This window comes from Falco rusticolus, chromosome 19 (genome assembly GCF_015220075.1).
Source record: "Falco rusticolus isolate bFalRus1 chromosome 19, bFalRus1.pri, whole genome shotgun sequence".
Classification (NCBI taxonomy): Eukaryota; Metazoa; Chordata; class Aves; order Falconiformes; family Falconidae; genus Falco; species Falco rusticolus.
In genome coordinates this window covers 2,387,456-2,414,715 of record NC_051205.1, presented here as the reverse complement: position 1 = coordinate 2,414,715, position 27,260 = coordinate 2,387,456, and the positions used below count along the sequence as shown (strand labels likewise).

At 54.7% G+C, this 27,260-nt stretch overlaps 1 protein-coding gene and 1 long non-coding RNA gene across 12 annotated transcripts in view; both read left to right on the top strand.

Moving 5' to 3' along the window:
* Positions 1 to 2,394, top strand: part of LOC119140097 — a 3,421-nt gene extending 1,027 nt beyond the window's left edge. Inside the window, exon 2 of the long non-coding RNA XR_005101557.1 lies at positions 2,176 to 2,394. This is a non-coding gene — a long non-coding RNA (uncharacterized LOC119140097). The remainder of the gene's footprint in view (positions 1 to 2,175) is intronic.
* An 11,866-nt stretch (positions 2,395 to 14,260) lies between these two features.
* LOC119140068 (one cut domain family member 3-like) overlaps positions 14,261 to 27,260 on the top strand; it is a 31,002-nt gene continuing 18,002 nt past the window's right edge. For 2 of the 11 annotated variants that reach the window (XR_005101543.1, XR_005101539.1), the window contains exon 1: positions 20,687 to 20,837. Coding sequence is in view for 1 of the 11 variants with exons in the window: in XM_037371109.1 (XP_037227006.1) it covers positions 14,349 to 14,631; positions 17,102 to 17,199 (381 nt within the window). In the remaining 10 variants the exon portion in view is untranslated. Of the gene's footprint in view, positions 14,632 to 17,101; positions 17,200 to 18,960; positions 19,001 to 20,686; positions 20,838 to 27,260 lie in introns of those variants that run through there. The other 9 variants (XR_005101544.1, XR_005101538.1, XM_037371109.1 and 6 more) reach the window with 8 other exon arrangements.

Below are 27,260 nucleotides of genomic sequence, written 5' to 3'. Positions count from 1 at the left end.
CCCGGCCGTGCCTTGGCTGCCCCCCCGGTGCCGCATCTGCCCTCCCCCTCCCCATCCCCCGGCACGACCCGGGATGTTTCGGGGATTTTGGACACCCAAAGTGGCAAAAATTCATCCTCGGGTGGCCCGCGGGCGCGGCCATAACCTCGGCTTCAGCCGAAGGTTCCCTTTCCATTTTTGCATCATTTTATTCCACCTTTCCCTCTTCCCCTCGTTTCACATTTTTCCCTTTCCTTTCCTTTCCTTTCCTTTCCTTTCCTTTCCTTTCCTTTCCTTTCCTTTCCCTTTCCTTTCCCTTTCCTTTCCTTTCCTTTCCTTTCCTTTCCTTTCCTCCTTTCCTTCTTCCTCTTTCCTTTCCTTTCCTTTCCTTCCTTCCTTTCTTTCTTTCCTTTCCTTTCCTTTCCTTTCCTTTCCTTTCCTTTCTCCTTTCCTTCCTTTCCTTTCCTTTCCTTTCCTTCCTTTCCTTTCCTTCCTTTCCTTTCCTTTCCTTTCCTTTCCTTTCCTTTCCTTTCCTTTCCTTTCCTTTCCTTTCCTTTCCTTTCCTTTCCTTTCCTTTCCTTTCCTTTCCTCTCCTCTCCTCTCCTCTCCTCTCCTCTCCTCTCCTCTCCTCTCCTCTCCTCTCCTCTCCTCTCCTCTCCTCTCCTCTCCCCTCTTTTCCTTTCCTCTTTTCCTTCCCTTCCCTTCCCTTCCCTTCCCTTCCCTTCCCTTCCCCTCCCTTCCCTTCCCCTTCCCCTTCCCCTTTCCCTTCCCCTTCCCCTTCTTTCCCCTTCCCCTTCCCCTTCCCCTTCCCCTTCCCTTTTTTTTATTTTTTCTTTAATTTGTTCTTTTCTTGCCTTTTTTCCTTGCCTTTTTTTTCCCCCCTTTCCTCTTCATTTTTTTTTCCTTCCCTTTTTTCCCTTCCCCTTTCCCACAAAAAGCCACAACCCCGAGTTCTCACCACCCCGCTGCCCCCCTCGCCCTTCCCTGGGGAAGCCAGGAGCCACGCTCGGGATGGAAGAGGGCCTTTCCCTCGGGAATTTTTCCCTTTTCCGGAACTTTCCTCTCCGCTCTGCCCTCCCCTCCCTCTCTCCTCTCCCTCCCTGCAGTATTTTCCCCAGCTGCTGTCACTGTAAATAGCGAGTTTCGATACGTTAGCAACGGTAACAGTACAGAAAACTGGTTTTTGGGTTGATTTTTTTTTTTGGTTGGTTTTTGTTTGTTTGTTTGTTTTTTTGTTGTTGTTGTTGTATTGATATGAAATGAGATTATATTTTTGTCAGAGTATATTGTAATAATACCGACTTTGGACATGGCCGAATCGTACAGCTATTTCTTGTTTAACCCTCTTGGATTTTCCCGTGCATCCCCTCCCCCCCTGCTCCCCATTCCTCCCCACTCCCCCATTTTCCATATCCCAGACCTGGCCGGGAGCAGCTGCCTGGCGATGGCCGGACCCCCAGGGATGCTTTTCCTTAGGGGGTCCCCAAAGTCCTGGCGTGACACCCCAGGGTCCTCCTGGAAACCGGGAAGCGCCTGGTGCCGCAGGGATGCTCTGGCTCCCTGCTACGCTGCTGGCAGGAATCGGGGAGCTTGAAGGAGCGCACCCAGCTTCCCAATGGATGGAAAATCCAGGTTTTTTCCTCCAATTTTTGCCTTTCGAGCCCCGTTCTGGAAAAACGCTGCCTTGTTTGAAAGATGCTTTCACAAAGCCAGAAGAGGGTGGTGTGGCTCAGGCTGCACCGGCCGCCTGGGATGTGATTTTTGGGGGGAATTCAGGATTTTATACCATCCCCAACCCGCTACCACAGGGAGAGGCAGAGAAACACGAGTGTCACCGGGCTGGGGTGGGCTGCAGCCCCCCTGCGCGTTACCACAGGGTGGAGGGTACCCACCAGCTCCGGGGGGGAGGGAAAATTGGGATTTTTTTTCACTTCAGCTGGGTTTGCCGGAGCCGGGGGGGTGGGATTTTCTTACTGGTGCCACTGGAGCCACCACCAGCACTGTTCCTCATGGAGCATCCATTCCCCGGCTGGAAACACACTGGCATAGGATGAGCACTGGGACATCCCGGGGGGCTCCCAGCGTCTCCCTTTGGGGGCGAGACCCCCGCCCCCCATCACCCAGTGGGGGCCACGGCTCCCTTCCTCCCCACGGCTCTTCCCAAGCAGTTTGCAGGCAAAGAGGATGCGGCAAGAGGTGGGGACCACTGCGGCTGTGCTGCTGTCCCCCCCTTCGCCAACCAGGTCGCCCCACCCCCACCTCGGTGACCTCCGGGTCGGGTCCTCATTCTTACCCCCTCCCCTTCGCTCCCCCCAGCTCCCCGTTGTAAAGCGGGTAGGTGGTACCATACCCTGGGGTATCCGCGACAAGCTTTGTAAAATAGAGTAGGCCCTCGAAATGATGCACTAAAATGAAAAAAAAAAAAAGAAAAAAAAAATACCCCCCCCCCCACCCCCCCTCCTCAACTTGTCTCTACGATGGTTCGTTGGATTGACACCGCTCAGCCCGTCTGTATCGGCGCAGGCAGCTCTTCCCTTCTCCCCCCCCCCCCCCAAGGATGCTGCACAGGTAGAAACAAAACAGAACGTGCACTTCCCCTGAAGTAGTTTTATTTATTGTTTTGAGAAGCAATTTCAAAGGAAAAAAAAAAAGATTTCAACTGTGTATCTATAAATATATATATATATATTTTTAACCTCTTTTTTTTTTTCCTGAGGCTCCTCCACATGTGTGTGTGCGTGTATGTGTGCGTGCGTGTGCGAGTCAAGGGATTCTGCGCCCGCAAGTGGCCGATGGGGACAAGCCGTGGGATGGGGATGCTCATCCTTGTGGATGGGACACGGGGGACTGGGGTGTCCCCATCTCCGTATCCAGCTCTTGGGGTGCGATGCGACCGAAGCCGAGCAGCAACATTGGGAGGGGAGGGAGGATTTCTGCCAAGAGCTTGTAAAATTTTAAGGATCTTTGCCTAATTTCCATCTTTCTCTTGAGTATTTTGCACCTGTCGGGGTCCGGCCTGGCCTGGGGACATCGTTGCCCCCCTGTCCCCGGCCCCTCCCATCCCTGCTCCCCACCTGCACCCTTGACAATCAGTGGCTCCTTCCCAGGGACTGCAGCACGTGGTTGAGACGTCTGTTTCGTTTTTTCAATATTCCTTTTTTTGTGCTGTATGGTGATGCGTTATTGTATATTCCACAATAAGAAAAAAATATTAAAAAAAATAATAATGATGATAATAATAATAATTACCATGAAAAATTCTTATGAGTTTTGTTTGGAAACTCTTTCACTATATTTGTTGTAAAGAGGTTTACTATTAAAAAGAAAAAAAATACACGTTTCTGATAATTTTCTGTGCCTCTGGCTCTTTCTTTGCCATCCTCAGCTCCCCCGTCTCACTCCCTACCTGAGGTTCAAGATCCTCCAAGCCATCCCGGTGAGGTGGAGACGCTCCTGGTGTCACCTGGCCTCAGTGGCCAGAGGTGACGCCACTGTCCCAACTCCCTCAAGACCCCCGGACACAGCTGGGGCAGGCAGGGGGATGCTGGAGCAGGGGGGATCCTGGATGCTGGAGCAGGGGGGTACCCCGTTTTCCTGCTCCCGTGTTCCCCCCTTCCCATCCCTTGTCTCGTGCCCATGAGGTCCCCAACCAGGCTGAGGACCAGTGGTGGAGGACCCTTGCTTGGCGGAGAGCCCCCTCCCCACAGGCAGCCCTGATGCGGGGTGACAGCTGCCCTGGGGATGCATTTGGGGGGTTTGGGGAACCTCCCTGCAGCCAGCGCATCCTGGCTTGTTGGGCTGGGGTGGACACCCCAAAACGCCCCCTGCTATAGCCCCTCCCAGACCCTCGCAGCCTCCTCGCAGGGCAGGCACCATGTTTCCCACCCAAAGCTTTTCCAGGTGGGTGCTGGACCACCTCCCCATCCCCCTGCTGCCTCATGAGACCCACCTGGGCTTGAAATCAGAGCAAAGCCTCCCTCCAGTGGGAGCTGGGATTGCTGTGGGGCTTCCAGCGAGGACACCAGGTAAGTGCGTGCGACCACCCGGGAGTTGCCTTTGGTTTAGGGGGGGGGGTCCCCATTGTGCACCCCAGCTTTGGGCTTTAGGGTCAGGGTATCCCCAGGGATGCTGTTACCGGCAGGGAGGGAAGAAGCGCCCAGTTCCTCATGGAGGAGGGGGGGAGAACTGGTGCAAGCAGCAGCTCGGGGTGTGGGGCAGAGCTTGCACCCCATTGCACTGGCCCATTGCATCCCCCCCCCTGCAGCGGGGGCTCTGGTTTTAGGGCTGGGGAGATGGGGCTGGCTCAGGGCAGGATTTAGCCCCTCCAGGGAAGCCCTCCCCTCCCACGCAGCTGGGCTGTATTGCCGCTGGTTTCAACAAACGGGGGCAAGAGCCACCTCCCAGCAAAATATCATCTTTTCACCCCAAAATTAATTGGGGTGTGTGGGTGTGTGTGTGTCCATTTCCACGCCAGAAGCCCCTCGGCCCGCAGCCTCCCGGGGGCTCAGCCCCCCTGCCCAGAAAGAGTCGACCCGTATTTCCTTTAATGCTCAACATGCCAATTGATTAAATTATTACAAATTAAATGCCAGTCTCGGGAAGGGGGTGCGGGGGGGGGGGGGGTGGGCGCCCTGCACGATTGCGTTTCTTCGCGCTGGCCGCCAGGTGGCGGCAGAGCGCAGCGCTCCGCGGCTCGTTGATTGACAGCTGTCACTCAGCGCGGCTGGAAAGGAGAGGGTTGGGTGCGTGCGTGGCTGTGGGGCAGCCAGCGTGGGGCTTTGTGGGCCCCAGCGTGGTTATCCCCATGTCACGCTTGTCCCCTGCACTTGCGTGGCCGGGGAGTTCCCAAATCTGGTGTGAATTCCTTGAAAATAGATAAAAAATTAAAAATGCCCCTTTGGGTGACCTCGCCAGCACCAGCAGCGCGATTGCAGGGCAGCCTGCGTGACACCCAACCCATGCTGGTGAGGCAAGGACCTGCACCATCACCTGTCTCTCAGCCCCTTTGGGCTCGTGAGCTGGATTTGGAGCTGCCAAGGGGTGCCCAGCACCCCCGGAGCTGAGCTTCCTCATCCCGGGAAGCTGGTTTGAGGAGGGGGCTGGAAGCCTCACAGAAGCTTCTCCTGGCAGGGCAGGGGGGATGCTCCTGACATGTTGGGTCAACTGGCCCTCGCAATATCCAACCAACCCAATTTTTGTTGGAAAACGCCATTTCAGCCAATTCCCCCTTTTTTTACGGGACCAGGCTGGGTGCTGCGGGAGCCAGTTCCCGTCACATAAAGCTCCGGTTCTTTCCCGAGCCGATGGGAGCTGGGGATGTAAATATCAAAAAAATCAAAAGGGTTTATCAGGAGTCGAGCGAGAAATCTTATTTATCGATTCCGCCACGAAGCGTCTTTGCCCTCCGGGGACGAGGCAGTTGGAAGAAAAAAGAGGAGGAAAAAAAGAAAATCCTTTTGCCCTGAATCATTTCGTTGACCACCTGGGAAGGACGGAGAGTTTTTCTCTCCCACCTTTCGAAATTTCCAGAAAAGAGGAGGCTGGAAGCTAGAGTTTGGTTCCTCCTTGTGTACTGGGTGACCCTGGGTTAGAGTATCTTTCAGCTCCGGGCCTGTTGCTCCACGTAAGATACTCACTCCCTGCAGCCTGAAGCTATTTGTATGCTCAAAAAATGGGTAGTAAAAGGGTAGTAAAAGGGTAAAGCAGGATAAAGCACACATTTATCTGTTGGTTCCTGATTTTTGAGGTGTGTTCTCAGCTCGAGAGGGGAAACTGAGGCTCAGTCGTGTGAAATAACAGCGGGCATTTAAAACCTGACATTGGCTGTATTTGACGTTAGAAGGACCCCTGAGACAGCACCTCTCCGGCAATCCTGTGCAAAGCTGGCATCCCCGAACCGATGTGCCTTTGTGCTCCTCCGTGCACGCGTGCCCTGCTCGCATCCCCCCGCCGACCCTCCTCCTGTTCGTTTTACGGGACTCCCCCCCCCCACCCCCTTCCAACTTTGAAGTCGGTTTAAACAACAGCACCAAAATGATATGCCCGGTATAAATCTTTAATCAGAACATGGGTTTTTATTCCCCCCTCAGAGCCTGCACTGCTGTGTACAATCAGAACGCAAATCAAAAGAAAGCGGAGTAAATTATTCATCGGGCATCTATTCCTGCTTTCCCTGCATGGGAGACTCGGAGGCAGAGTTCGGGGGTGAGCGGTTATTAATATTCACTCCGATCCGTTGAGTTTTGGGATGGGTAAACTGCCCGTAACTTTGGCGTCTGCTCCGCACAGCTCCTGGCTCCGCTCTCCCAGCCGTGTATCCACGGGAAGGGATGAGGAGCTGGGGGCACCCATGGGTGCGCATCCACCAGCGCCTGCTCCAGCCCCTGGATGCGGTGCTGGACACCGGTACATCCCCCACCCAACCCATGGGATGATGCTGGAGCAGCTACAGCTCCATCCAGCATCTGCGCACGTTTACACCTGGTGAAAACCCATCCCCCGAGACAACCCGGAGTGGCATTGCACCCACCTACACACTCTTCATAAAATAACTCTTTGGATACTCAGCTGACACAAAGCCGAACCTGCCCGCGGCACGACGCGGAGCTCGCCTGCTGTTTTGCCATTAACATTTATATTAATTAACATGGATCTCAACATTTCGGCAGAGTTGCCAAAGCTGTTGGGAGAATAGCACAGAGCGTGCTTTGGGAGGGGGGAGCATTGTTATTATTATTATTTTTGTTGTTTATTATTGTTATCATCATCATTCTCATCGGTATTGTTATCTAAGGGATGCTTGGGCCTATATACTGATAAATTTCCAATGCAGCATGTTGTTCTCAGTCATTAGTGGCAGCAAACCCCTTTTTCTTGGGGCTTTTTTTTTATTATTATTATTATTTTATTTTATTTCGGAATCACGCTCCACGGCACAAACTGTAAAAAATACATTTTAAAAACGGCACCCCCCAAAAAAAAAACCACCCAAAAAACAGACAGGTCGAGACCTTTCCGCTAACAATCCTCCACCCCATCCTTGAAATCTAAAGTAGTGAAGGATTTTGCAGAAAATAATGGATCATTTTCCCATTTACCCATGATTCAAGGATTAATAACTAATCCCATCAAAGGACATCTGCTTAGATTGTTCCTTGTCAGTGAAAGTAAATAGAGCCTTTTAGTCTTTAGACCTAAACTCCTCTGAGGTTATTATGCGGAGGGAACCTCCTACAAGCGGTTGCTTTCTCTTTCGCTCCTGCTGTGACTAACCCTGGAGGGAGAAAGCAAACTTTGCTAGTCCCTGGACATAAAGGTTATTTGCTAGAATGGAGAAGACTTTTATGAGAGGCCGGGTAAGCTGAGACCCTCACCCTCCCCTAAGGCTCGGCTCTAGCAGGGGGCTGCAGCCCGCCGAGCCCTTTGAGTTGCATTGTCCTGCCTTTATGGAAGCATCCCCCTACCCCTTCTTTCAGGTTGGGGGTGTCGTGGCGTCGCTCCCCCAAAAGCTTCGCCCCTCTTTAGGTGCTGCTTCCATCAGCTTGTTGGGGGGTTAAATAGGAAAACGATAAATCGTTGCGTTCCGAGTCTAAAATCTTCCAGGCTTAGCAGAAAAAGTCCCGGGGGGGAGGTGGGTGGTGGGTGCGGGGAGGGAGGGATGGGGCTGGGGGCACAGGGTATGGCGTGTCACTGGGGGAAGTGGTGGTGGTAGGGGTCTGGAGGGCAAAAGACCTGGGAAAAGATGGGAAAGAACAGGCTGCCATCGTACAGCTGGGATTTCAGGAACGGGGCTCCCAGTGCGTCGCCACAAGCTGTTTTGGGGGGGATGGAGACTTTTGGAAAGGAGGGCTAACCCAAACCGTCAGCAAATCCCCCCAAAAGAGCAGCCCTGTCTCTTCCTCACCCAGGGGCGACCTGCTGTAGATAGGAATGGGTGGGCCTTGCTGGGGCAGAGGGACCCCCCGAAGGTGACATCCCAGGGAGTCACCCCGGGAGAGCTCGGCGAAGGTCACAGTGGAGCCAGGCTCCCCTTCCCCTCCTTGTGCCGGACTGGAAATAACTGGAAATAACCACCAGGCACCCGTGCCAGGCAGTTGGAGGGATGCATGTTGTAAGCATTTCAGAACATCTAAAATTAGACTTTTTTTTTTCCTCTTCTTTTTTTTTTTTTTCCCCCTTACCAGAACACGGCTGAGTGTCTCATCCATGAACACCAGCTGTGGATTTTTATTTATTTTTTTTTTCCTCTCGCTTTGGAAAAAAGCTTCCTCAGAGATACAGACAAAAAAGAAACGCTGCTCCACCCTCTCCTCCCTGGCGCACACAAAATACACCAGTAATTACAAACTGGGGCTGGGGGCCCCAAACCCAGACCCTGCTCTGGGCTATTGAGGGAAATCTTTTAAAATCCGAATGGAAACCAGCCCCATCGGCTTTTTGCCGTGATGGGAAACCGGTCCTGCTGTGCTCGCCCTCCGGACCCTCGGACCCGATGCCTCCATCATCCAGACTCGGCTCTGAGCTCCGGCTAAGGGAACAATTGCAGGCGAAGCCAGTGGGAGTTCAAAAGGAGCAATAGTGAATTAAACGAGAGCAATTTCCCTTATTTTCTGCCGCTTAAAGGTGCACGCTGGGAATGTTTGAATATCCTTGTTATCCCCTTCAATACCTAGCGAACATTTTTTTAACGAGCAGGGCTGTAATCAGGCCGCGTTCGTGCCAGGCATCTCTTACTAACAAACCATTCTCCAAAAGAGCTGTCCAGATCAAAGCCCTTTGAAGCAGAAGAAAAGGCACCTGCTGGACCGAGTGCTTCGGGCAGCTGGGCCAGCCAGGGTAGGTGCTGGGGGGACTCTTTACCCAATTTGACCGAGACAAAACACAGCTCCCCTTCCAGTATGGAAAGCGGGAATTTTTGCGTTGGGTTTGTTGAGTGGGAATTTTAAAAATTTTTTTTTTTTTTTTTTTTTTGCTGCCGGTTTGGGGATGAGTGAAACCAATCACGTCACATCTCAGGCCAAGATGAGCTGATGTAAATGATTTTTTTTTTTTCAGGCTCCCTTTCCCCCCAAAAAACTCCCAGGTTATCCGGGTGCCTTTGAAGGCATCTGGCTGTGGTTTGGCCTTTTGGGTCAACGATTAAATTCTCCACCTGAGGTAGGAAAGACTTGCTAGGGGGAGGCAGGAGGAAGGCACGAGGCTTCCCAGCCTGTCACTGGCTCAGGAGAGCAGGATTTGCCCCTCTGTGGCTGCAGGTGGGGGTCTTGGTTGAGGATGGAGCAAAGCATGCGGGTGCCCAGGGCAGGCAGCGGCTGGCACAGCCCTGGGGATGGCTTCGGAGCTTCCCTGCCACCGTCCTTCAGCATGCAACTGCTTCCTTCAAAATGCACCTTTTGTTGCAATTTTCTTTGTCTGGGGGGATGCTGAAGCGGTGGCACCGAGGCAGCAAAAATGCCCAAGCGAATGTGGTTGCTGGCGGAAAAGCGCAGCATGGGGTGTGGGGGGGTTTAGCACCGAGACAAAGACATTTTATTTAGAAATCACTCAGCTCCACACCTCCCTCCATCCCCCAAATCTCCCAGCCACTAACCTGCTCAGACACCCGGACCCCAAATTTTGATGGGACTGAGGCCGGGAGGAGAATTTCAAACAAAACCCCGTGTCTGAGCATCACCGCAGCAGCAGCAGGACACGGTTTTAGAGGCAGCGGTTGTTGCGTGGCCGCAGTTCCCGGAAAACAAGCACATGCGGTTTGTCTGGAGTCACACGTGTTTGTGCACATCTCGGTGCAAATACTTCAAAAGCCCAAAGTCGTCTTTCAGTCATAGGTGGCATTTCTTACAGAGCTCAAACGTCCCCCAAATGGAGCCACTCTGAGCTGGCAGGCGAAAAATGAGGGAATTTCCCTTCAAAATCCCACCAGGGAAGATGCGGCGGTTACATGTCAGGGCCCTGCGGGCTTGCTGCACCCTGAAAAGCCATGACAGCCTCGGAGGTGCTCGCTGGTGTCCAGCACCCATCAGTGAGCAAAGGGACCATCCGTTTCTTCTCCTCAAGCAGGGAAAAGCTGCGGGCAGAGCATTTTGGGGTGGGAATTCAGCCTTTCCACATACGCAGGGGCAGGGAGAGCATCTCCCCGTGGGTGCCCTGCGTGGGGGGAGCCCGGGGCTCCTTGGATGGATGGAGCCGGGATGTGCACACATGCAGCTGTATGGAAATCAAACCCTGTGTGCACCCTGCATGCACATTGCACGCCCGCAGCCTACGTGTACCGCGCGTGTGGTACGTACACCTTGCACGCGAGTGTGCTTGCAATGCACGCGTGCACAGGGCACACGCGTGTAGGCATGCATGGGTGGGGTATATGCACACCTCAAGGATTTCTGAGCAGTTCTGGGGGTGCCGCTGCTGAGTTAGCCACCCCCTTTGTAGCAAGCACCCCACTCTTTGCAGCTCCCCGAGGTGTGTGGCCTCTCCGGGGGCTGCCCTGGGCAGGGGGCTGCAGGTGGGGAAGGGGCTGGGGCTCAGCGGGGGGCAGAGCCTGGACCCCCCCAGGGCTGCAGTATCTTGCAAAGACTCCTCGAGATAAAATCTTGGGGGGGGGGGGGGGGGGTTTCCACTGCGGCTCCCAGGGGGGGTGCCCGGGGTGGGGGGGACACCCGACCCCCACCCCCTCACGGCGTGTGCCTTGTGCTCTGCAAACAGCCAGCGACGGGCACGTTTCTGGTTTCTGGGCAGAAGACGGGCACGTTTCTGTGCAGAATTAGGGGTTCGCTTTGGGGTTGGGGGGGGAGGTGTCGTTGCATTATCTCAACAAGTATTTTTTAATCGGGGAGGGGGGTGCGAAGCTCCGCGCGCCTCTTCCGCGGCCCCCAGTGCGCGCAACGACCGTGGGGCTGGTGACATCGGGGGGTCCCCGAGGGTCCCCTGCCCCCCTGCCTCCCCCGGGACACCGACCACTGGAAACCCCGGTTTTCCGAGGTGAAAATCCTCCTGGATCATCCGAGACGAACCTCCCCCCCGCCTCAGCCCGCCGCTGCAGCCGGGAATTGATCTTCCATCATAAGCTTGCTTAAAAAAAATAACTTTTTTTTGCTTTTAAATGCCTGTTTTCCTTAAATAACGCCCCTTTAACTGCCCGTATGGCAAATGACTGACGCTGTAAAAAATAAATGTGTGATGAGACGGGTACAAAACTCCTGGGCTGCAGGGAAAAGGCTGCGTGCCTTCGGATGGAGAAGCCAGCATTTCCTCAGGGATTTCAGAGGCAATTCCGAAAAAAACCTGGGGATGAATTTAGCTCTCCTTTCCCTCCAACCCCTCCTCTTTAAAGTTCAGTCGAAAAGAAGAGAAAGCGGAGCTTTGCCACCCCAAAAAAATGAAGGTGGCGCATCGCCCCGGCTCCTTTTGCTGAAGGCAAAACTCGCCACTTTAATTGATACTTCGGGATAAGGAGGAGGGAGGGGAAAAAAAAATAATAAATCCACTTTTTTTTAGCATAATCTGGTGGGCGAAGCCGGTGTCCTCGCTGGCAAAGTCAAGTGATGCCAGAGCCTCTCGGGTCTGGAGTGAGGATTTTTCCAGGGAAAACGCTTCATCCCGTTGGTCGTCGGTAATTGCGAATTTGCTAAGAGAGGGGGAACCGAAAGGGATTGATTTTAATTTTTTATTTATTTTTTTTTTAAATCGCCTTTCCAAAGAGTGTTCTCTGCGTTTCAAAATTCACAGGAGATTTGTAGAAACTAGAGGCTTAATTCCCCCAAATATAAATAACAACCAAATCAAAATATAAATGCGACGGAACGGAGATGCCCAGGGTAAAGGAAGGTCCCTCAGCCTGTCGCCGTGCAGGTTACTTTCCATTTCTGGTCATTCCGAGTAAAGAAATGAATGGTAAAAAATAATAATAATAGTAATAATAAATCCTGGTAGCTCAGGAATTAAGGAGGGATGGGGCAGAGGAATGCAGAGAGCAGCGAGCAGGACGGGGCTGGGAAAAGCGGCTCAGTTGCCGAGCTGCAAATACAACCCCTGAAAAGGGCTTTTCCCAATTAAAAAAAAAAAAAAAAAAGGGGGGGGGGTGTTTAAGAAAAAAAAAAGGAAAGCAACCCCTGCAATTACCTCTTTCCCCATGTTTGCACTGGCGGGAGCAGGAGGAACCGGGGCTCCGGGGCTCGGTGCCGCCCGGGCTGGCGGGGATGCTGCGGCGGGGGGAAGCGCGGTGCCCCCCCGGTTGGGCTGGTGCCACACCCCCCGCAGCCCTCTGGGGGGGGATTTGGGTCACTTTGGCTATTTCTCTATTTTTTTTTTTTATTCGAAGTAATCCCCCAAACCTGCTCAGCGGAAGGAATCGATTGCTGATTTCATTTCATTAGCGTTATTTTGGGGGTTGGGTCGGTTATATATATATATATATAAGGGGAAGGTTATTCATTGGGGGGGGGGGAATAAAAAATTATCCAAAGTAGGGAAGAAAATTGGAGTTCAACTTGAAATGCGCATTATTCCTCTTCAATAAACCGTGATTAAGATTTGGGGAAGGAAGAAAACAAAGTCATTTCGCAACTAGGGAAGGGGGGAAGCACAAAGCCGGGTACAACTTTATAAAATACCATGGTGGGAGATGCTGCCAGTGCCCCCCCACCCCCGACGGACCCCGTGGAGGAAATCCGCTCCCTGCGTTGCTCCTGCGGTGACACCCCCAGCTTTGATCGGCATTCAGTAAATGCCAGGGGGCCTTTGCTCTTAATCTGTGCTTATTAAGAAAAAAAAAAAACCAAACCCAAAAAAACCCAAAAAAAACCCTAACCCCCCCAAACCCATCCACCCCCAACCCCGACGATGCTGTTAAAATTGCAGGAAACTATTGCAACAAGGGGAAACCGCGATCGAGCGTGTACGCCGGCAAATCATCGGGTCGTGGTGGTTTGGTTTATTTATTTTATTTTATTTTTTTTAAATAAAATGGGAAAAGTCGGTAGTTACCTTTCCAATACTCTCTGCAGCCCGTGTGCACGGCCGGTGCCGGGACCGGGAGCCGTCCGACCCCCCCCGGCGGGGCCGGTGCCCGGTACCCAGCGTTATCCCCTAATTACCGGCTTATTTCCCAGCTCCCAGCCCGCAGCGATGCTGAGGGCACTGGCTGGGTTTGGGGGAGGGGGGGGGACACAGGCTGGGTTTTGGGGGGCTCGGTTGAGCCGTCCTGAGTTTATTTTAAAAGGAGGAAAAATTAATTTTCATGCAGGAGCAAAGGCGGGACGCGGCCACTCGTGTCTGCGCGCCCCGAGCCCTTTGTGCACCCGCGGCCCCGCCGGTTTCCCTTAAAACCACCCAAATAACCACAAATCACCTTTTTTACCCCCCTCTTTTCCCCGTCCCCCCCTCACCCCCACCCCACCCCCAATTTCCACCCCCAAACCCCGCTGCGGTTTTCTCTCCTCGCTGAGAAACGCTGCCCGCATCTCAGCCCTCCTCGCCTCCCTGCCTGCGGAGAGAGGTTGCCATATTTGCATATATGGTAATGAGCTCCTAATTGCCAAGCTTGCTGTGCTTTGCCGATCGATTGCGAGCAATACATAGGTTAAGGAAGCTTGGAAATAGCGCGGTTCCCCCACCCATCCCCCCCCACTGCCCCCCACCCCCACCCCCCGCAGCCCCCCCGCCGGACCCCCCTGGCGATGGAGCTGGCCCCGCATTTGCATCGCAACTTTTTTTTAAATACAACACGTATACTTTACGTATAGGCTACGTGGAGGCTCCTCGGCCGCTCCTATATATCCTTACGCCGGGCACGGCCCCCTCTCCTCCGGCAGCGGCTCCGGCCCCGCGGCCACCGCGAAGCCCCTCGGAGCGCTGAGGTGGGGGCTGGGGGGGACCGGGGGGGCCAGGTGAGGGCAGGGCGAGAAGAGGGAGTGCGGGTAGATAGGGCGATGTGAGCAGGGTGGGTAGGGAGGGCAGCGCCGGCAGGTGAGGCAGGGCAGGCAGGCGTGCAAGGCAGAGAGGGCAGAGCGGGGCAGGCAGGCAGGGCAAGCAGCGCAGGCAGGTGGGGAGGGAGGGCAGCGCAGGCAGGGAGGGCAGCGCAGGCAGGGAGGGCAGCGCAGGAAAGGAGGGCAGCGCAGGTAAGGCAGGGCAGCAGCAGGGCAGGCAGCGCAGGCAGGGAGGGCAGGGCAAGCAGGGAGGGCAGCGCAGGCAGGGAGGGCAGCGCAGGCAGGGAGGGCAGGGCAAGCAGGGAGGGCAGCGCAGGCAGGGAGGGCAGCGCAGGCAGGGAGGGCAGGGCAAGCAGGGAGGGCAGCGCAGGCAGGGAGGGCAGCGCAGGCAAGGAGGGCAGCGCAGGCAGGACCCGCTGGCCTCATCCCCCGCCCCGAGGTGGGATGAAGGAGTCAGGGATAACCCCGAGGGATGCGGGGCTGTCGGGCCGGGACCCCCCCGGTAACCATTGCCCCCCCCCCCCCCCCCCCCCCCCGCCCTGTGCTTGCTGCGGGCGGCCGGGCCGGGGCGCGGAGCCCCGCGCAGCCCCCGCGGAGCCCCCGCGTGTCGCCCTGGGCCGGCCCCGCAGCCGGACAAACAATGTGAGACTTGGCGGAACAAAAGCCGCGGGGCTTGGGTTGCTGAACACGTCTGAGGCCAGACGAGCCGCGCAATTTATTGGACTTGGTGAGAAAATCATAATAAAAAAAAGGGGGGGGGCGGGGGGGGTGGAAGCCGGCGGAGTGGGGGAGGGCTGGAGGGATCAGTCTCTCAAAGCGTCTTTATTAGGGTCTGGGGCGGGGGGGGGGGGGGGGGGGGCAGCGCTGCGGGGGTCGGGCTGGGGATGCTCCGGGAGCGGGACCGGGATGGGGGGGTCCAGCTCCCTCCCCCGGGCTGGCTACGGGGTCGGCGTTTCCCCCCAGCCCTGGGGGCAGGTAGGAGCCCCCCACCCCGGCATCCCTGCATCTGAGCTAGGAAAGTTTGGGGACCGCCGGGCACGTCCCTCCAACCCCCGCCCGCCCCCCCCCCCCGCCCCCTGCCCCGGGTCTTCTCTCCCGTGTCCTCTCCCCCCATGGCGACCCCGGCCCGGGATGATCATGGAGATGCTCCCCCCGGCCGCATTCCCACGGTCCCGCGGGTGACCCCGACCCACTCCGCGTGTCGGGTGTGCTGCCCCCACCCTTCCCCGGCTCAAGGACCGAGTTTTGGGGTGCGGAGCCCCCCCGCCCCCGGCAGCTGGGGGTGCAAGGAGATGCCCGGCAGGATACGGCCATTGCCAGGGGTGTCCCCCCGCCTGCCCCCACGCGCGTCCGTGGGCTCATTGTTGCTCCCCGCGCCAAGCTCAGCTCCTACCCGTGGGCTTTGTGCTTTGCTCGAAGGGATGCTGGGGGGGGCTCCCCCAATTCCCCCTCCCACAAGCGGCTTCTCCGCGAGAGCGGCCGGATCTTGTGGCAGCGTTGCAGGGGGAAACGCACACGCGTGACCCTGGGGGGGGGGGGGCGCTCCCCCCAGCCCCCTCCCGCATCCCGGCCGGGCTGTGCGGCCGCTCCACGCTGGGAGGAGGATTTTTTTTTTTGGGGGGGGGGGGGATACACACCACAGGGATGCGCAGAGGTGGGGATCCCCCATCCGCACCTCCTCATGGAATACGCAGATCCCGGTGGATGCGTTACAATAGACCCAGCGCGGAGGTTACGCGCTTTTCCCTCCTCTCTCCGCAGCTGGGTAAGATGCGGGGGGGTAAAGGGAGGACACCCCCTCCCTCCCAAAACTTCTCCCCCCGCTCTGAGCTGCTCCGCTCAATCCACCCCCCCCCCCGAATTCCAGCCGCGGGGGGGGGTCCCCGCCGAGGCTCCCGCAGCAGGCCGAGAAGCTGAGGGAAAATAACTTCAGGCTTTTTTGGTTTGTTTGGGGTTTTTTCTTTTTTTTGGGGGGGGTGCAATTATTTGGGGCCAGATGTAAGCCCTACCCACCCCGAAATCCACCTCCCGGGCTGCTGCGGGCCGCCGGTCGAAAATCCCGCACGTTTTGGTGTTTTGTTTTTTTTTGGTTTGGATTTTGGTTGTTTTTTTTTTTTTAATCTGCCAAGGAGCCTTTTAATTTTAAAATTTTTGAAAATTTTCCTTCTTTTTTCTTCAAAATGCGCATCTCTGCGGTCTGTCCTTAATTTTCCCCATCGAAGGAAAGAGAGGAGGTTGTGTTCAAACGGTGCAACGGGAAAAAATAAATCCGGGCAGCAGTTGGGTTTTGGTTTTTTGTGGGTTTTTTGTTTTGGTTTTTTTTTTTAATTATTTTTTGGTTCACGCGTGGATTCCCATCTCTGCAGAAAAGCACTTGGTACCTACCAGGTCAGCTCCTGCCCAGCTCAGCACCGTTTTCAGCCCTGGGCGATCCCTTTCCCCCCCAAAAAAATTGAAGTTTTTCTTGATGCGTGGAAATTTTAAGGTTGGAAATCCTCAAATGTGCCGTTACCAGTGTGATCCCTCGATCGCGGCGACGGTTCCTTGTATTTATTGTATTTATTGGTGGTTTTTTGTCTGGCTAAAGCGACTTTTATAGCAAAGCAGCAAAGCACGGAGCAGGTTTTTCTTTGCTAATGCAACTCAAAACACACCCGAGCATCTTCTACAAATCGCTCGTGTCCTTCTCTAAATCCTCCCTGATCGGGACGTCTTTAACGCGATGTTAATATCTTAGAAAAAATTAAAAAAAATATGCACTGTCATCGGGATAATCCCAGGGAGAATATAAGTTTGAAAGCTGAATCCGTGTTTTTTTTGTTTTGGTTTGTTTTTTTTGGTTTTTTTTTTCCTTTCTTTTTTTTTTTTCTGCAGCGTGTCTCGGGATAAATAGCAATATTCATCGTGTTTCTTTTTTTTGGCGGGTTTAAAAAAAAAAGAGCATTTCTGGAGGATCCTGAAATATAAATTTAGATATTTTTCTTTAAAATGTGGATGTCGTAAAAAGGAGATAAATAGAGGTGGAAACGTGCGGCTGTGTCCCCCCAACCCCCCATCTCAGCCAGCGTGGGGAATGGTTAAAGCCGGGACCCCGCGGAGCTGCCCCACGAAGGGTCGCGAGTGGGGGCTGTGTCGTGTCCCTCCCCCTCCCCGTGCTGCCGGTTCTTTAACCGTCCCCTCCATCTCTTCTCTTCCAGGACAGCCCCCCGGCTCCGGGTCCGGCGCTGCTTCACCCCCAGCCCTGACGGCTCTGCCCACGGGGAAGCAGCCCCCTCGCGTGGGGACAACGGCCCAGGTGGGTCACGGGGAAACAAATCCCGGGAAGTGACAGCCCCGAGCTGCGTACGGCTCCGGGAAGGGCTGGGAAGGGGTCCCCCCAGCTTGGGGGCTGCCATTCGGGGGGGTAGCTGGCAGGTGGGGGGTGCCCCTGGGTGCCCCCGGGGGGTGCTGCAGCCCCCCACTACCGCCAGCACCCGGTGGGATGTTCCCGAAATCCACCAGTTTTCCACCCCCAACCAGGGCTGGAAGTGAAAGCGGGAGGTAGTGGGGGGAAAGGCACAAAATCCCCCCCCAACCCAAACCCCACACACCCCGTGCAGCCGGGGACTCACAGAAAAGCCAGTTAGGAGGCGAAGGGGGCCGAGCCCAAGCCCGGGGGGCCAGCGGGGCCAGCAGGGTAGGGTTGCCCATAACGCCGAGATGCTGGGACCCCCCTGCTTCAGGCAGGTTTGGGGACCCCCAGGGCTGAGGTCCCTGCTGCCTGGATGCCCCCCAGGACCCCCCCCTGCTCACCCCCGTCCATGTTATTTCCTTAATGTCCCCCTTTCCCCACTCCCAGCCAGGGCTGGAAGTACTGGGCCTGCTGGAAGCCAGACCAGTGGGCTCCCATTTTCCCCATGGGGGCAACTGGGAGAGAGGGCCCCGATGGGGAGGAGGTGCCACTGGTTTGGCTGGTGGTGGCAGCGGGAGAATCCGGTTCCAGGAAGGAGGCAAACCTCATGAATAACCTCCCGCCCCAAACCCCTAGCCCCAAATCAGCTGCTTTTCCACTAGGAAAAATATTTCCAAGGTGAAGAGAATTTTAAGAGAAAAGGAAAAAAAATAAATACCCAAAACAACCAAACACCCACTCTTGTTGAGGAAAAATCATGTTATTAGTTTTGATGCTATCTTTATTATAACAGGGAAAGTAAAAGGGTAATTAATAGGGAGCCTGTGGGGTTAAAAGTGCAGAAATAAAATAGGATTTGATTTCTGTCTGGGGGCAGTGGCACCGAGCGCCGGTCGGACACTGGCAGTGATGGGTGGTGGGTTGCCCTTCCCCGAGAGAGGGGGCCGGGAGGGGCTGAGCCCCTAGGAGGCCAGAGAAATGGAGGAAGGCTGGATAGATGGGGGCGGTGGCAGTCGTCATGGCGGGTGGGGTGATGCTCGTGCTGGGGACCATGATGGCCGGTGGTGCTGAGGGTGGCAGTGAGGAGGAGGATGGTGGTGGTGAGGATGATGGTGGTGGTGATGGTGCTGAGGGTGGCGGTGGTGGTGAGGAGGATGGTGGCCATGCTGAGGGTGGCGGTCATGAGGATAATGGTGAAGGAGATGAGGATGGTGGTGGTGGCGATGCTGCTGAGGGTGGCGGTGGTGAGGATGAGGGTTGGCGGGTGGTGCTGAGGATGACGGTGGTGGTGCTGAGGGTGGTGGTGGTGCTGAGGGTGGTGGCGCTGAGGATGATGGTGGTGCTGAAGGCGCTGACCGCCACGACGCCGATGGCGGCGGTGATGGTGCGATGGGGGTGAGGGGTGGCAGCGCAGGGAGGGTGACGGTGGTGGGGCTGGGGGTGCCAGGGCTGGGGGTGACGGGAACGGGGGTGCTGGGTGGCGGCGCTGCGCGTGTGCGCGCCGCTGCCGGTCCCTCCCCCGCCCATTGATGAACTGATAGGCGCTGCAGAGGGGTGGGAGTCAGGGCAGGTGACGTCAGGCGGGGCTGAGCCAATCAGAGGCGGCGGCGAGGGCCGGGAGTGTGAAAGCATGAATGAAAAGTGCCGCGCGCCGCTCCCCCCGGCGCAGAGGCTGCGGGCAGCGGCGGGCAGCGGCGGGCAGCAGGTAGGAGCCGTGCCGTGCCGTGCCGAGCCGTGCCGAGCCGTGCCGTGCCGTGCCGTGCCGAGCCGTGCCGTGCCGTGCCGTGCCGAGCCGCGCTGTGCTCCGCTCCGCGGGAGAGGCGCGGAGATGGGTGGTGGTGGTGGGGGGCAGCCGGCAGAGCCGAGGGGTTTCGGCGGAGCGGGGCTCCGTGCCGCCCCGGAGGATGGAGGGCTGCAGGTGAAGGAGGGATGGAGCGGTGCGGGTCTTTCGGCGAGGGGAGGGATGCAGGTGGAGGCAGGAGGGAGGGATGCGAGGCTCCCGGAGGAAGGAGAGGGATGCGGGTTCCTCCCCTGAAGAATGGAGGGATGCGGGTTGCCCTGAAGGGGAGGAAGGATGGAGGGATGCAGGTTCCTCCCCGGAGGAAGGAAGGGTGGAGGGACGCAGGTCACCCCGAGGAAGGAGAGGGATGCAGGGCGTCGTGTCCCCCCCCCGCCCCGGAGGAAGGAAGGAAGGAGGGAGGGATGCAGAGCCCCGAAGGAAGGACGGAGGGATGCGGGTTCCCCGCGAAAGAAGAAAGAACGGAGGGATGCGGGTCCCCTTAGGGAGGGAGAGGGATGCGGGGAAAGCAAGGCGAGGGGTGCGGGCCCTCACCGGAGCAACGCTGCGGGGCCCACCCCCTCGCCGAGGAAAAGGAGGGATGCGGGTCCTTTCCCCCCCCCTCGCCGAGGAAAAGGCGGGATGCGGGTCCGTGTGTCGTCCGGCCCGTGTCCCCCCCCCCCCCCCCCCCGAGGAAAAGGAGGGATGCAGGTCCCCCCCCGTCGTCGTCCCCCGAGGAAAAGGAGGGATGCGGGTCCCTGCCCGAGGTGCGCGGTCACCTGCGCGCAGGGCCGGGGTCCTGAGCCGCGAGCAGGAGTCCGCTCCCTCCCTTCTTTCCTCCCTTCCCTCCCTTTCATCATTTCCTCCGTGTTTTCTGTGTTTATTCATCGCTTCTGTTCCCCCAGATCTTGGCTGAATCCAAAGCATCACAAGTTATTATTTATTTTAACCGGAGGTTTTTTCGCAGTCATTTTGTTGCGAGAGCGTTAAATGCACTTGATGGGTGGGGAAAGGTCCTTTTTGGTCTTTTATGCATATTTCAAGTTGCTGGGCGCAAATATATTTGCTTTGATTGTTACCCGTTTGAATGCATTAATTTGATAGTTCTTAAAAATAACGCGGGCTTAATTCTCAGCACCTGCAGAAAAGCATTTGGTTTGCAAATGAAACCAGTGTAAACTCGGCAGAAAAATAGGCTGCTCCTGGGTGGTTATCCTGTAATTCTGCTCCAAATTGTATTTCCGAGGGGCCTGATCCTGCCTGTCCCATTGATGCTCGGGAGAGCTTCGCCCTGGGCTCGCTGGGATGCAGGAACAGGGCCGCTGATGTGATGAAGGCGCTGATATTCTGGATCTCGCTGCTAATCTTTGCATCTCTTTTTTTTTTTTTTATTCGTTTTTTTTTTTCCTCCCTCGTTCCTTCCTTTAAAAGCCATGTGCCCCCGAGCCCCCCCCCTGGAGAAGCAAGAGGTTGGCTTGTTCCTGCTATGCTGTAGACTTCAGGGGTTGGTTGTTATCTTTGGTTATCTAGCTGTATGAGTGGTGTCAATTCTTCATAAAGCTAGATAACCGAAAGTAAAAATAACCCCATTACACGCCTGAGGAGGATGTGGAGAAGAAAGGAAATTCATCAAAAGGAAGAGGAGGAAAAGAAAAAATGAAATGGAAAAAAAAAAAAAAAAAAGGAAGAGGAAAGGAAATGCGAGGCGGAAAAAAAAAAACTGGGGAAAAAAGTCAACTTTTTGAGACTGGAATTAAAACCCGAGGTAGGATTTTTTTTTTTTTTTTTTTTTTTTTTAAAAGAACCTATTTGCCTCCTATGATTTTAAGAAAGAGTTTACTGATTCTGTGCATGTGAAGAAAACGTCTGTCTTGAGAAAGACAAGGATGTTGCCGCTCTCCTCGGCTGTTAACTGTAATTGAATAACAAAGTAAAACTTCCAATCAGATTATGAATTAGTTAAGTCCAGGACACAGACTACAGATCAAGGATGAACTTTCATTGCATAACCAGTCATATAGCATCAGAGAATCCATAAATCAATACAGATTACTGTGTTGGATTATCTGTTTAATAAAGCAGCAACAGAGCAATGTTTATTAATGGTTGTTTTGCAAATACGAGCGCTTTCTCTTTTTCTTTTTTTTTTCTTTTTTTTCTTCCCTCCCCCCCTCCCATTCCCTATCTGTTACATGTTTAATTTTCTTCCCTGACAGATATAACTTGATATCAGGATTAGAAAGAAGGATATGGTGATTTGGAAAATGGTTTCTTGCAATTTTCTTTGTTTTTCTTCCCTAGCACCTCTACCCCAATGCTTTCTTTCTTCTTTTAACCCTTTGTCTATGAACGTTTCTTTGAATGGACTCAAGATTCCAAGATCGGGGATTTACAAAAAAATTATATCTCTAACTTGTGTATGAACCCACATGAGGCTAATTGGGGAACTTGATTTTGTCTAATTTATCCTCTCTGCAAAATTCATGCTGGTCCTTACCCCTTTGACTGGATTATATGTCAACCTCTTCCTTAAGGAAACAGATTTATTTATTTTATTTTTTTTTTACCTGCTCTACTGTAGAAGGGAAATTTTGGGTCAAAGAGGTGAACTGGGTGGTTCCCACTCGCTTTTAATGGTCAGACTGGTTGCCTTAGATGCCACCTGCAAAATACAGCAACCTATTGGAAAGGTGTCTTGATGTTGCTTAGAAGAACACAAAGCTCTTGTGATGGATTAAGCTTATATATTAATCTCAGAATGGTGATTCCAAGGGAGGGAAAAAAAAAGGAAAAAAAGACTTCATAATAATAAAGAACAAATATGGGTGATAGCACCCAAACTAATTTTGGAAAGGAGCAATTATAGCGTTGCAACTTTGTGAAAATCCTCTTGTGAGAGAGGTAGAAAAAGCGCTGGCTTTGGACCTGTGCTGGACCCGCTCGTTTTAGCTCATGTGCTCATCGGGATCTTTAAAAAACCCAAAAACCCAACCCAAACCCAACCCAAACTGTTCTTGGTACCTTGTCTGGGGAGAGGCTGTTAGTTCAGGGTGTGATATGAAAGGTTCATCCTGCTCATCTGCTTACTTTAAATAAATAAACACGGTATTTCCCCCCCCCCCCGCCCACCCACGGCCCTGTAATTAAGAATAATTCAGCGCGTGTGTTAACTCCCTGTAATGAGCTGCTGGGGGAAAGCTTGAGGAAAACCTCCTTTCTGTCTTCCCTCCGAGGTTCATCTAGGTGCTGCTATTGTTCCTGGCGCTGCTCCTGCAGCCCACACCGGTGGTGGCAGGGGCATAGGGAACTTTTTACAAGCTCTTCTATTCTCTGTTGCCTTGCTGCTGCTCCTCCCTTGGGCGAGCGCAAAGCGCCGCTCACCTGGCCTGGTGGCTCGTCCCCAGCTGGAAGGGGACATTGTGGGGGACAGGGTACCAGAGAAGCAGCTCCAGAAAGGATGGGAGCCTTGGGGTGTGGAAGGGGAGAGAGCATCCTCCATGGATGCTCATACCCTGAGTGTCTCGTAGGATGAAGTTGGACGCCCTTGACTTTGGTGACAGCGGGATGTCACCGCACGGAGCTCTCCTCCTTCGTCCCTCCAAGGCAGACTGAGCCGAGAGGAGAGCAGTTGCCGGTCGAGCCGGTGCCCACCAGGCTGATGGACCGGGCTGCATCTGTGGGTGGCCCCCAAGTCCTCGCATGAAGGGGTGCGGTGGCTCGCCCAGCGCTCTGTGCGCGGGGGGCGAGGGACATTTATTGCTGGCTGAGCACTGGTGAGCTGCCATGTGCCATCCACCATTGGCCGGTGTCTTCGTTCGAGGGGGGGGAGGCGGAAAAAAGCCCCTTTTGTCCAATCAGAGGCTGGAAGAGATGCTATGTGATCATCTTTTGGTGTTCCTAGGTGACCAATCGTGGTCTGTGCGGGGCCGCCATAGGCTGCTGCGTGATGGTGTCACTGGCTTGGGTATAACAAAGGCACGAGCAGGGACAGGGAGATGCGAACTGGGGACGAGGGTGAAATTCGGCTGGGAATTTAGCAACCGGCAGCGTAGGGTGCCGATACATGGTGGGCTGGACCCAAGGGCAGGAGGTGCCCGTGCTGGCTGGTGATGGGGTGGATGGGTTTCAAGCCCACCGTGGCCACCCTGGCTCTCCGGAGCTTGTGCACCTCATCCCCCGCTGCAATAAGTGCCCTTTGAAATGGTCGCGAACCCCCACTTCTGCTGGGGAACATGGTGACACCGCAGGGCTAAAGCATCTCTAGGTCTTCACCCATCCCTTTGTGCTCCCAGCCTGGATGGGGACCGATTTCACCCCGCGCCGCTCTGCTGGTGGGTCCCTGGGGGCCACGCCTCCCCAGGGGTCTCGGGGCACTGACCGTGTGGGTGGACTCTTCTTTTCCAGTTGGATTTTTGGTGGTGGTGGGTGACCGTTCCCAGTGGTGGGACTTGCGTGGCTGTGAGCTCAGCTCTCTGGAAGGCCTTTGGGAACACAAACTGGAACAGTCTTGCAAACAGCTGATTTTTTAATAATTTTTTTCCCATTTTTTTTCCCCCCTTTTTCTCCCTGATTTGCTGCCGTAGTACACGGGCAATGAGAAAGCCTGGCGTGTTGGCGTGACGTTGATCCAAATTGCTGCTTACATGTGGCCATTTAAGCTTGCTTGGACACTATGATGTGACTGCTTCACACTCAGCACTGTCTACTTCGCTCTCCCTTATGGCCACGTAACTGCTGGAGACATTAAGAGGAGATATGCTTGCATGTTTGGTGTGGAGAGATTAGCTCTCCACGTATATTTTTTTTCAGGCTTAGGAGAAAAAAAAAAAAAGGAGCAAGTGCAATACTAATTTTTCTGTGGTTCAGTGAGTCATTGAGAAGAACTAGCCTATACAAATATAAATGTTGAAAATGATTAATTTCATGCAATATATCGCTTTCATCTAAGAAAGAGCTTGCTGTTGAGTCTCCCGTCTTTAATGCTTATGCCAGGGAGGCAGAAACGCAGCGGCTCAGTTTGTTGTTGAGTCCAAAGCCCCTTTGCACCGCGCTCATCGTACGAGCGATGCGCTGCGATCAACACCACGGGTCAGGGGATTGGAAAACATGTAGAAATACTCGTGCTGGTCAATGCTGCCAGTGGAGATTGACTTTTTCTTGGGGAAAGCAAAACATTTCTATTTTCATAAATAATATTAGCAAAATCGCTGCCCCAAACTGAGAAATAGTTAAAAAAATTCAATAAAAAATAACACCACTCAGGATTTTTTGCGTTTGAGGAAAGCAGACGTTTCCTGACTGAAGGAATTTTCTGCTGGCCTTTCACAATTTTAAAGTGAAAACAAAAGGAGGCCCTGATGGCTCAAGCCCTTCGAGGTCCCCTCAGAGCGTGAATCGCCCCTTTTCCTCCCCAGCATCTCCCTCCCACCGCGGTCCTGTGTGCAGGTGTGAAATGGCACTGCAGCGCAACCACAAAGAAATTCTGGAGATATGATAGGAGAGAAATATATATGTGTGTGTATATTTTTTTTTTTTTTTTTTAAATATATCGATCCATTTCCTTCCTCCAAGTGATCACAGGCGGTTTTGCACGGGAGACGGGATGGTTTTTGGAGGTGCTCTCCAGGCAGGGCTGGTGGCTTGCTCCCAGAATCACTCCTGGAAGCTCCAGGATTTTTGGGGTGTCATGTCCATGTGACACGCAGCCCGGGACGCCTTGTCGGGCTGGGTTTGGGGGTGATCTCTGCGCCGAGAGAAACCGTCAGGCTTCCTGCCATCGGTACCTACAGGGGTCAAAAATGCTTATTGAAGCCTCCAGCCGCTGGACCGGGGCTGAGAGGGGAGCTCGTCTTTGTGCCGAGAACAGAGTCTTTCCTCTTCAAACAATCAGGGCTTCAAAACCCCTGAGCGTTTTCAAGGGAACGATTTTTATGTCGGGATTATGATAAACCGGCTGAGTGGGCGCGCTAAGCCGCCATAGGAATCAGATCAGGCCCTGCTTTAATTTCAGCAAGTGGTGGGTGTGTGGGAACGGAGGCTGGGGCGATGCTCGGAATTAAGACCCTGAGCTCTGGGGGCCCCAGGGCCCCCCGTTTCCCTGCACAAATGAGAGGAGGGGTGCAGGCAGCTGCCTCCTCGCCCTGACCCCCGTCCCCATCCCCGTCGTGGCTTTGCGGATGCAGGACTGGCTCCTGATGCACGGCACTTTGCCAGGTGGTTTGCAACGCCCTGCGATGGCTTTGGGGTGTCCGATGCCCGTCTTTGTATGGCAGGAGGAAAAGGGAGATGGGATTTCTTGAATCCCCCACCCCCTTCCTCGTGCCATCCCAAGGTGCAAACATGCCGCTGGGTGCCCAGCAAATGGGACCGGACGGCTCTCCCGCACCCTGCCCGAGGGGAAGAGGGTGGCAGTGGCCTGGAGGGGTGGGGAGGGACAGCTGGAAGGAAAATGATGAGCTCTGTGGTCTTCAGGCTGCTTGGAGGAGACGGGCCGCCAGCGGGCAGGTCGCTCAGATGCAGCCGGGGTGATTGGATGTGAAAGCGAAGCTGCGGCGCTCACCGCCCGCGCTGGCAGCATCGCCTCTCCCCTTCGCCCGCGTCGCTGCGGGAGGTTTTGCTGGCCCAGGCTTGTGTGACAGCATTGCCATCGTGGCAGGGAAGCGGGGGGGGGGGGGGGGGAAGCCTAAAAATAGTCCTGGGGCTGCATTCTGGCTTGCCCTGCAGGATTTTCAGGGATGGAGATAGGAAGGGATGCGTGCGTGTGAGTCCTGACACCTCCCTGCTCGCTGCCCTTCCCCTGGCGCTGTCAAAGGCGGGCAGGAAGGGCGATAACCGGTGGGCTTCGGGGCAGGTGGGATCCAGCCACCTACCAGACCGTGGTGACAGTGGTTAGTTTGGCAGAAAAAGAGCTGGGAAGTCTCGAGTTAGGAGCCCTATGCCCGCCGCAGCGAGGGACCCCCCTCTGGTGTTGGGGCTGGGGGCATGTCCTGATGTCCTGAAGGCTGAAGACTAATGGGGAGGTCTTGGGTCAGTGCTCTGGGCCAAATCCATCCCTGGTTATCAGTGGATCGCAGTCTCGTGCTGCCGTATAGCTCTGGGATTTATCCTGCTATAGCCGAGACCAGCCTGGGACCTGGCATCTGTAACTGTAAAGCTAAGCTGTGTAATCCTCACCCAGCAGCCACAGCCGTGGCCTGAGCTTCGGCTTTGACAGCCCAGGCTAGGTGTAAAAATCTTTTTAATTCTACTTTCAGCGCTTTTAGGACCACAGGAGCTGGGACAAAGGGGGTTGTGCCAGGATGCTGGTGCAGCAGGGGGGAGCATCCGCGCTGGGTGCATCTGCTGGCTTTAACCGCTCGGTCTCATGCGATGAATTTTGACGGGCAGGTGGAGGGCACGAGGTGGAGCTTGCTCTGGGATGGTGAGAAAATGCAGGCTCTCCGAGGGGGAAAAAAAAAACCCAACCCAAAAAAAGCTGATTAATAAGTGTTGGGAAGGAAAAAAGTATTTATTGGGGTGGGGGGATAGCTTGGCCCCCGAGCCCCATGTGTGGCTCCTGGGGGCTCATCCTGTGGTCTCGCATCGCTTGGGTCGATGCAAGTAAACCAGCTTTAATTTGACCTTCAGTGGGTTCCTGCCTGCTGGAAGCTCAAAACTTGCCCTTTTAGGGCAAGAGGGGGGGGGGAAAAATAATATCTCCTGAATCACTGTGTGAGCTCTGGGGAGGAGCAAGGGGGTCCCCCGGATCCTCATCATCCTTTTGGAGGCACTCGGTGCTCTTTGGAGAGGAGGAAGTGTTCTCCCGGAGGTGCCTGCTTTGTTTCATCTGTTCCTTTGGCTTTTAGTAAATACCTACTATTTTAGGTAAGAGTGAAATACTCAGCTTTTACGGCATTTCGTAGGAGCGGATTGTTTTAGGGATTCCCCGGTTGAACGGGGCAGGAATGCATCTGGGCCAAATAACCTTTCTCTGGCATCAGCAGGCACCAGCTGCTTGGGAGGAAAGTGCTTGAAACCCTACAATTATGGGATAATATATTCTGAGAGAGTTTCTCGGCTTTCTGTCCCTGAGCTGGCGAGTTTATATCCCCTCCCCGAGCCTTGTAAAAAAACTTGGATGTTCCTGTCGGCCCCTCCTTGATGGTGCCAGGAGCGGGGGGCACCCCACAGCGGCGATCTGCAGGGGCTC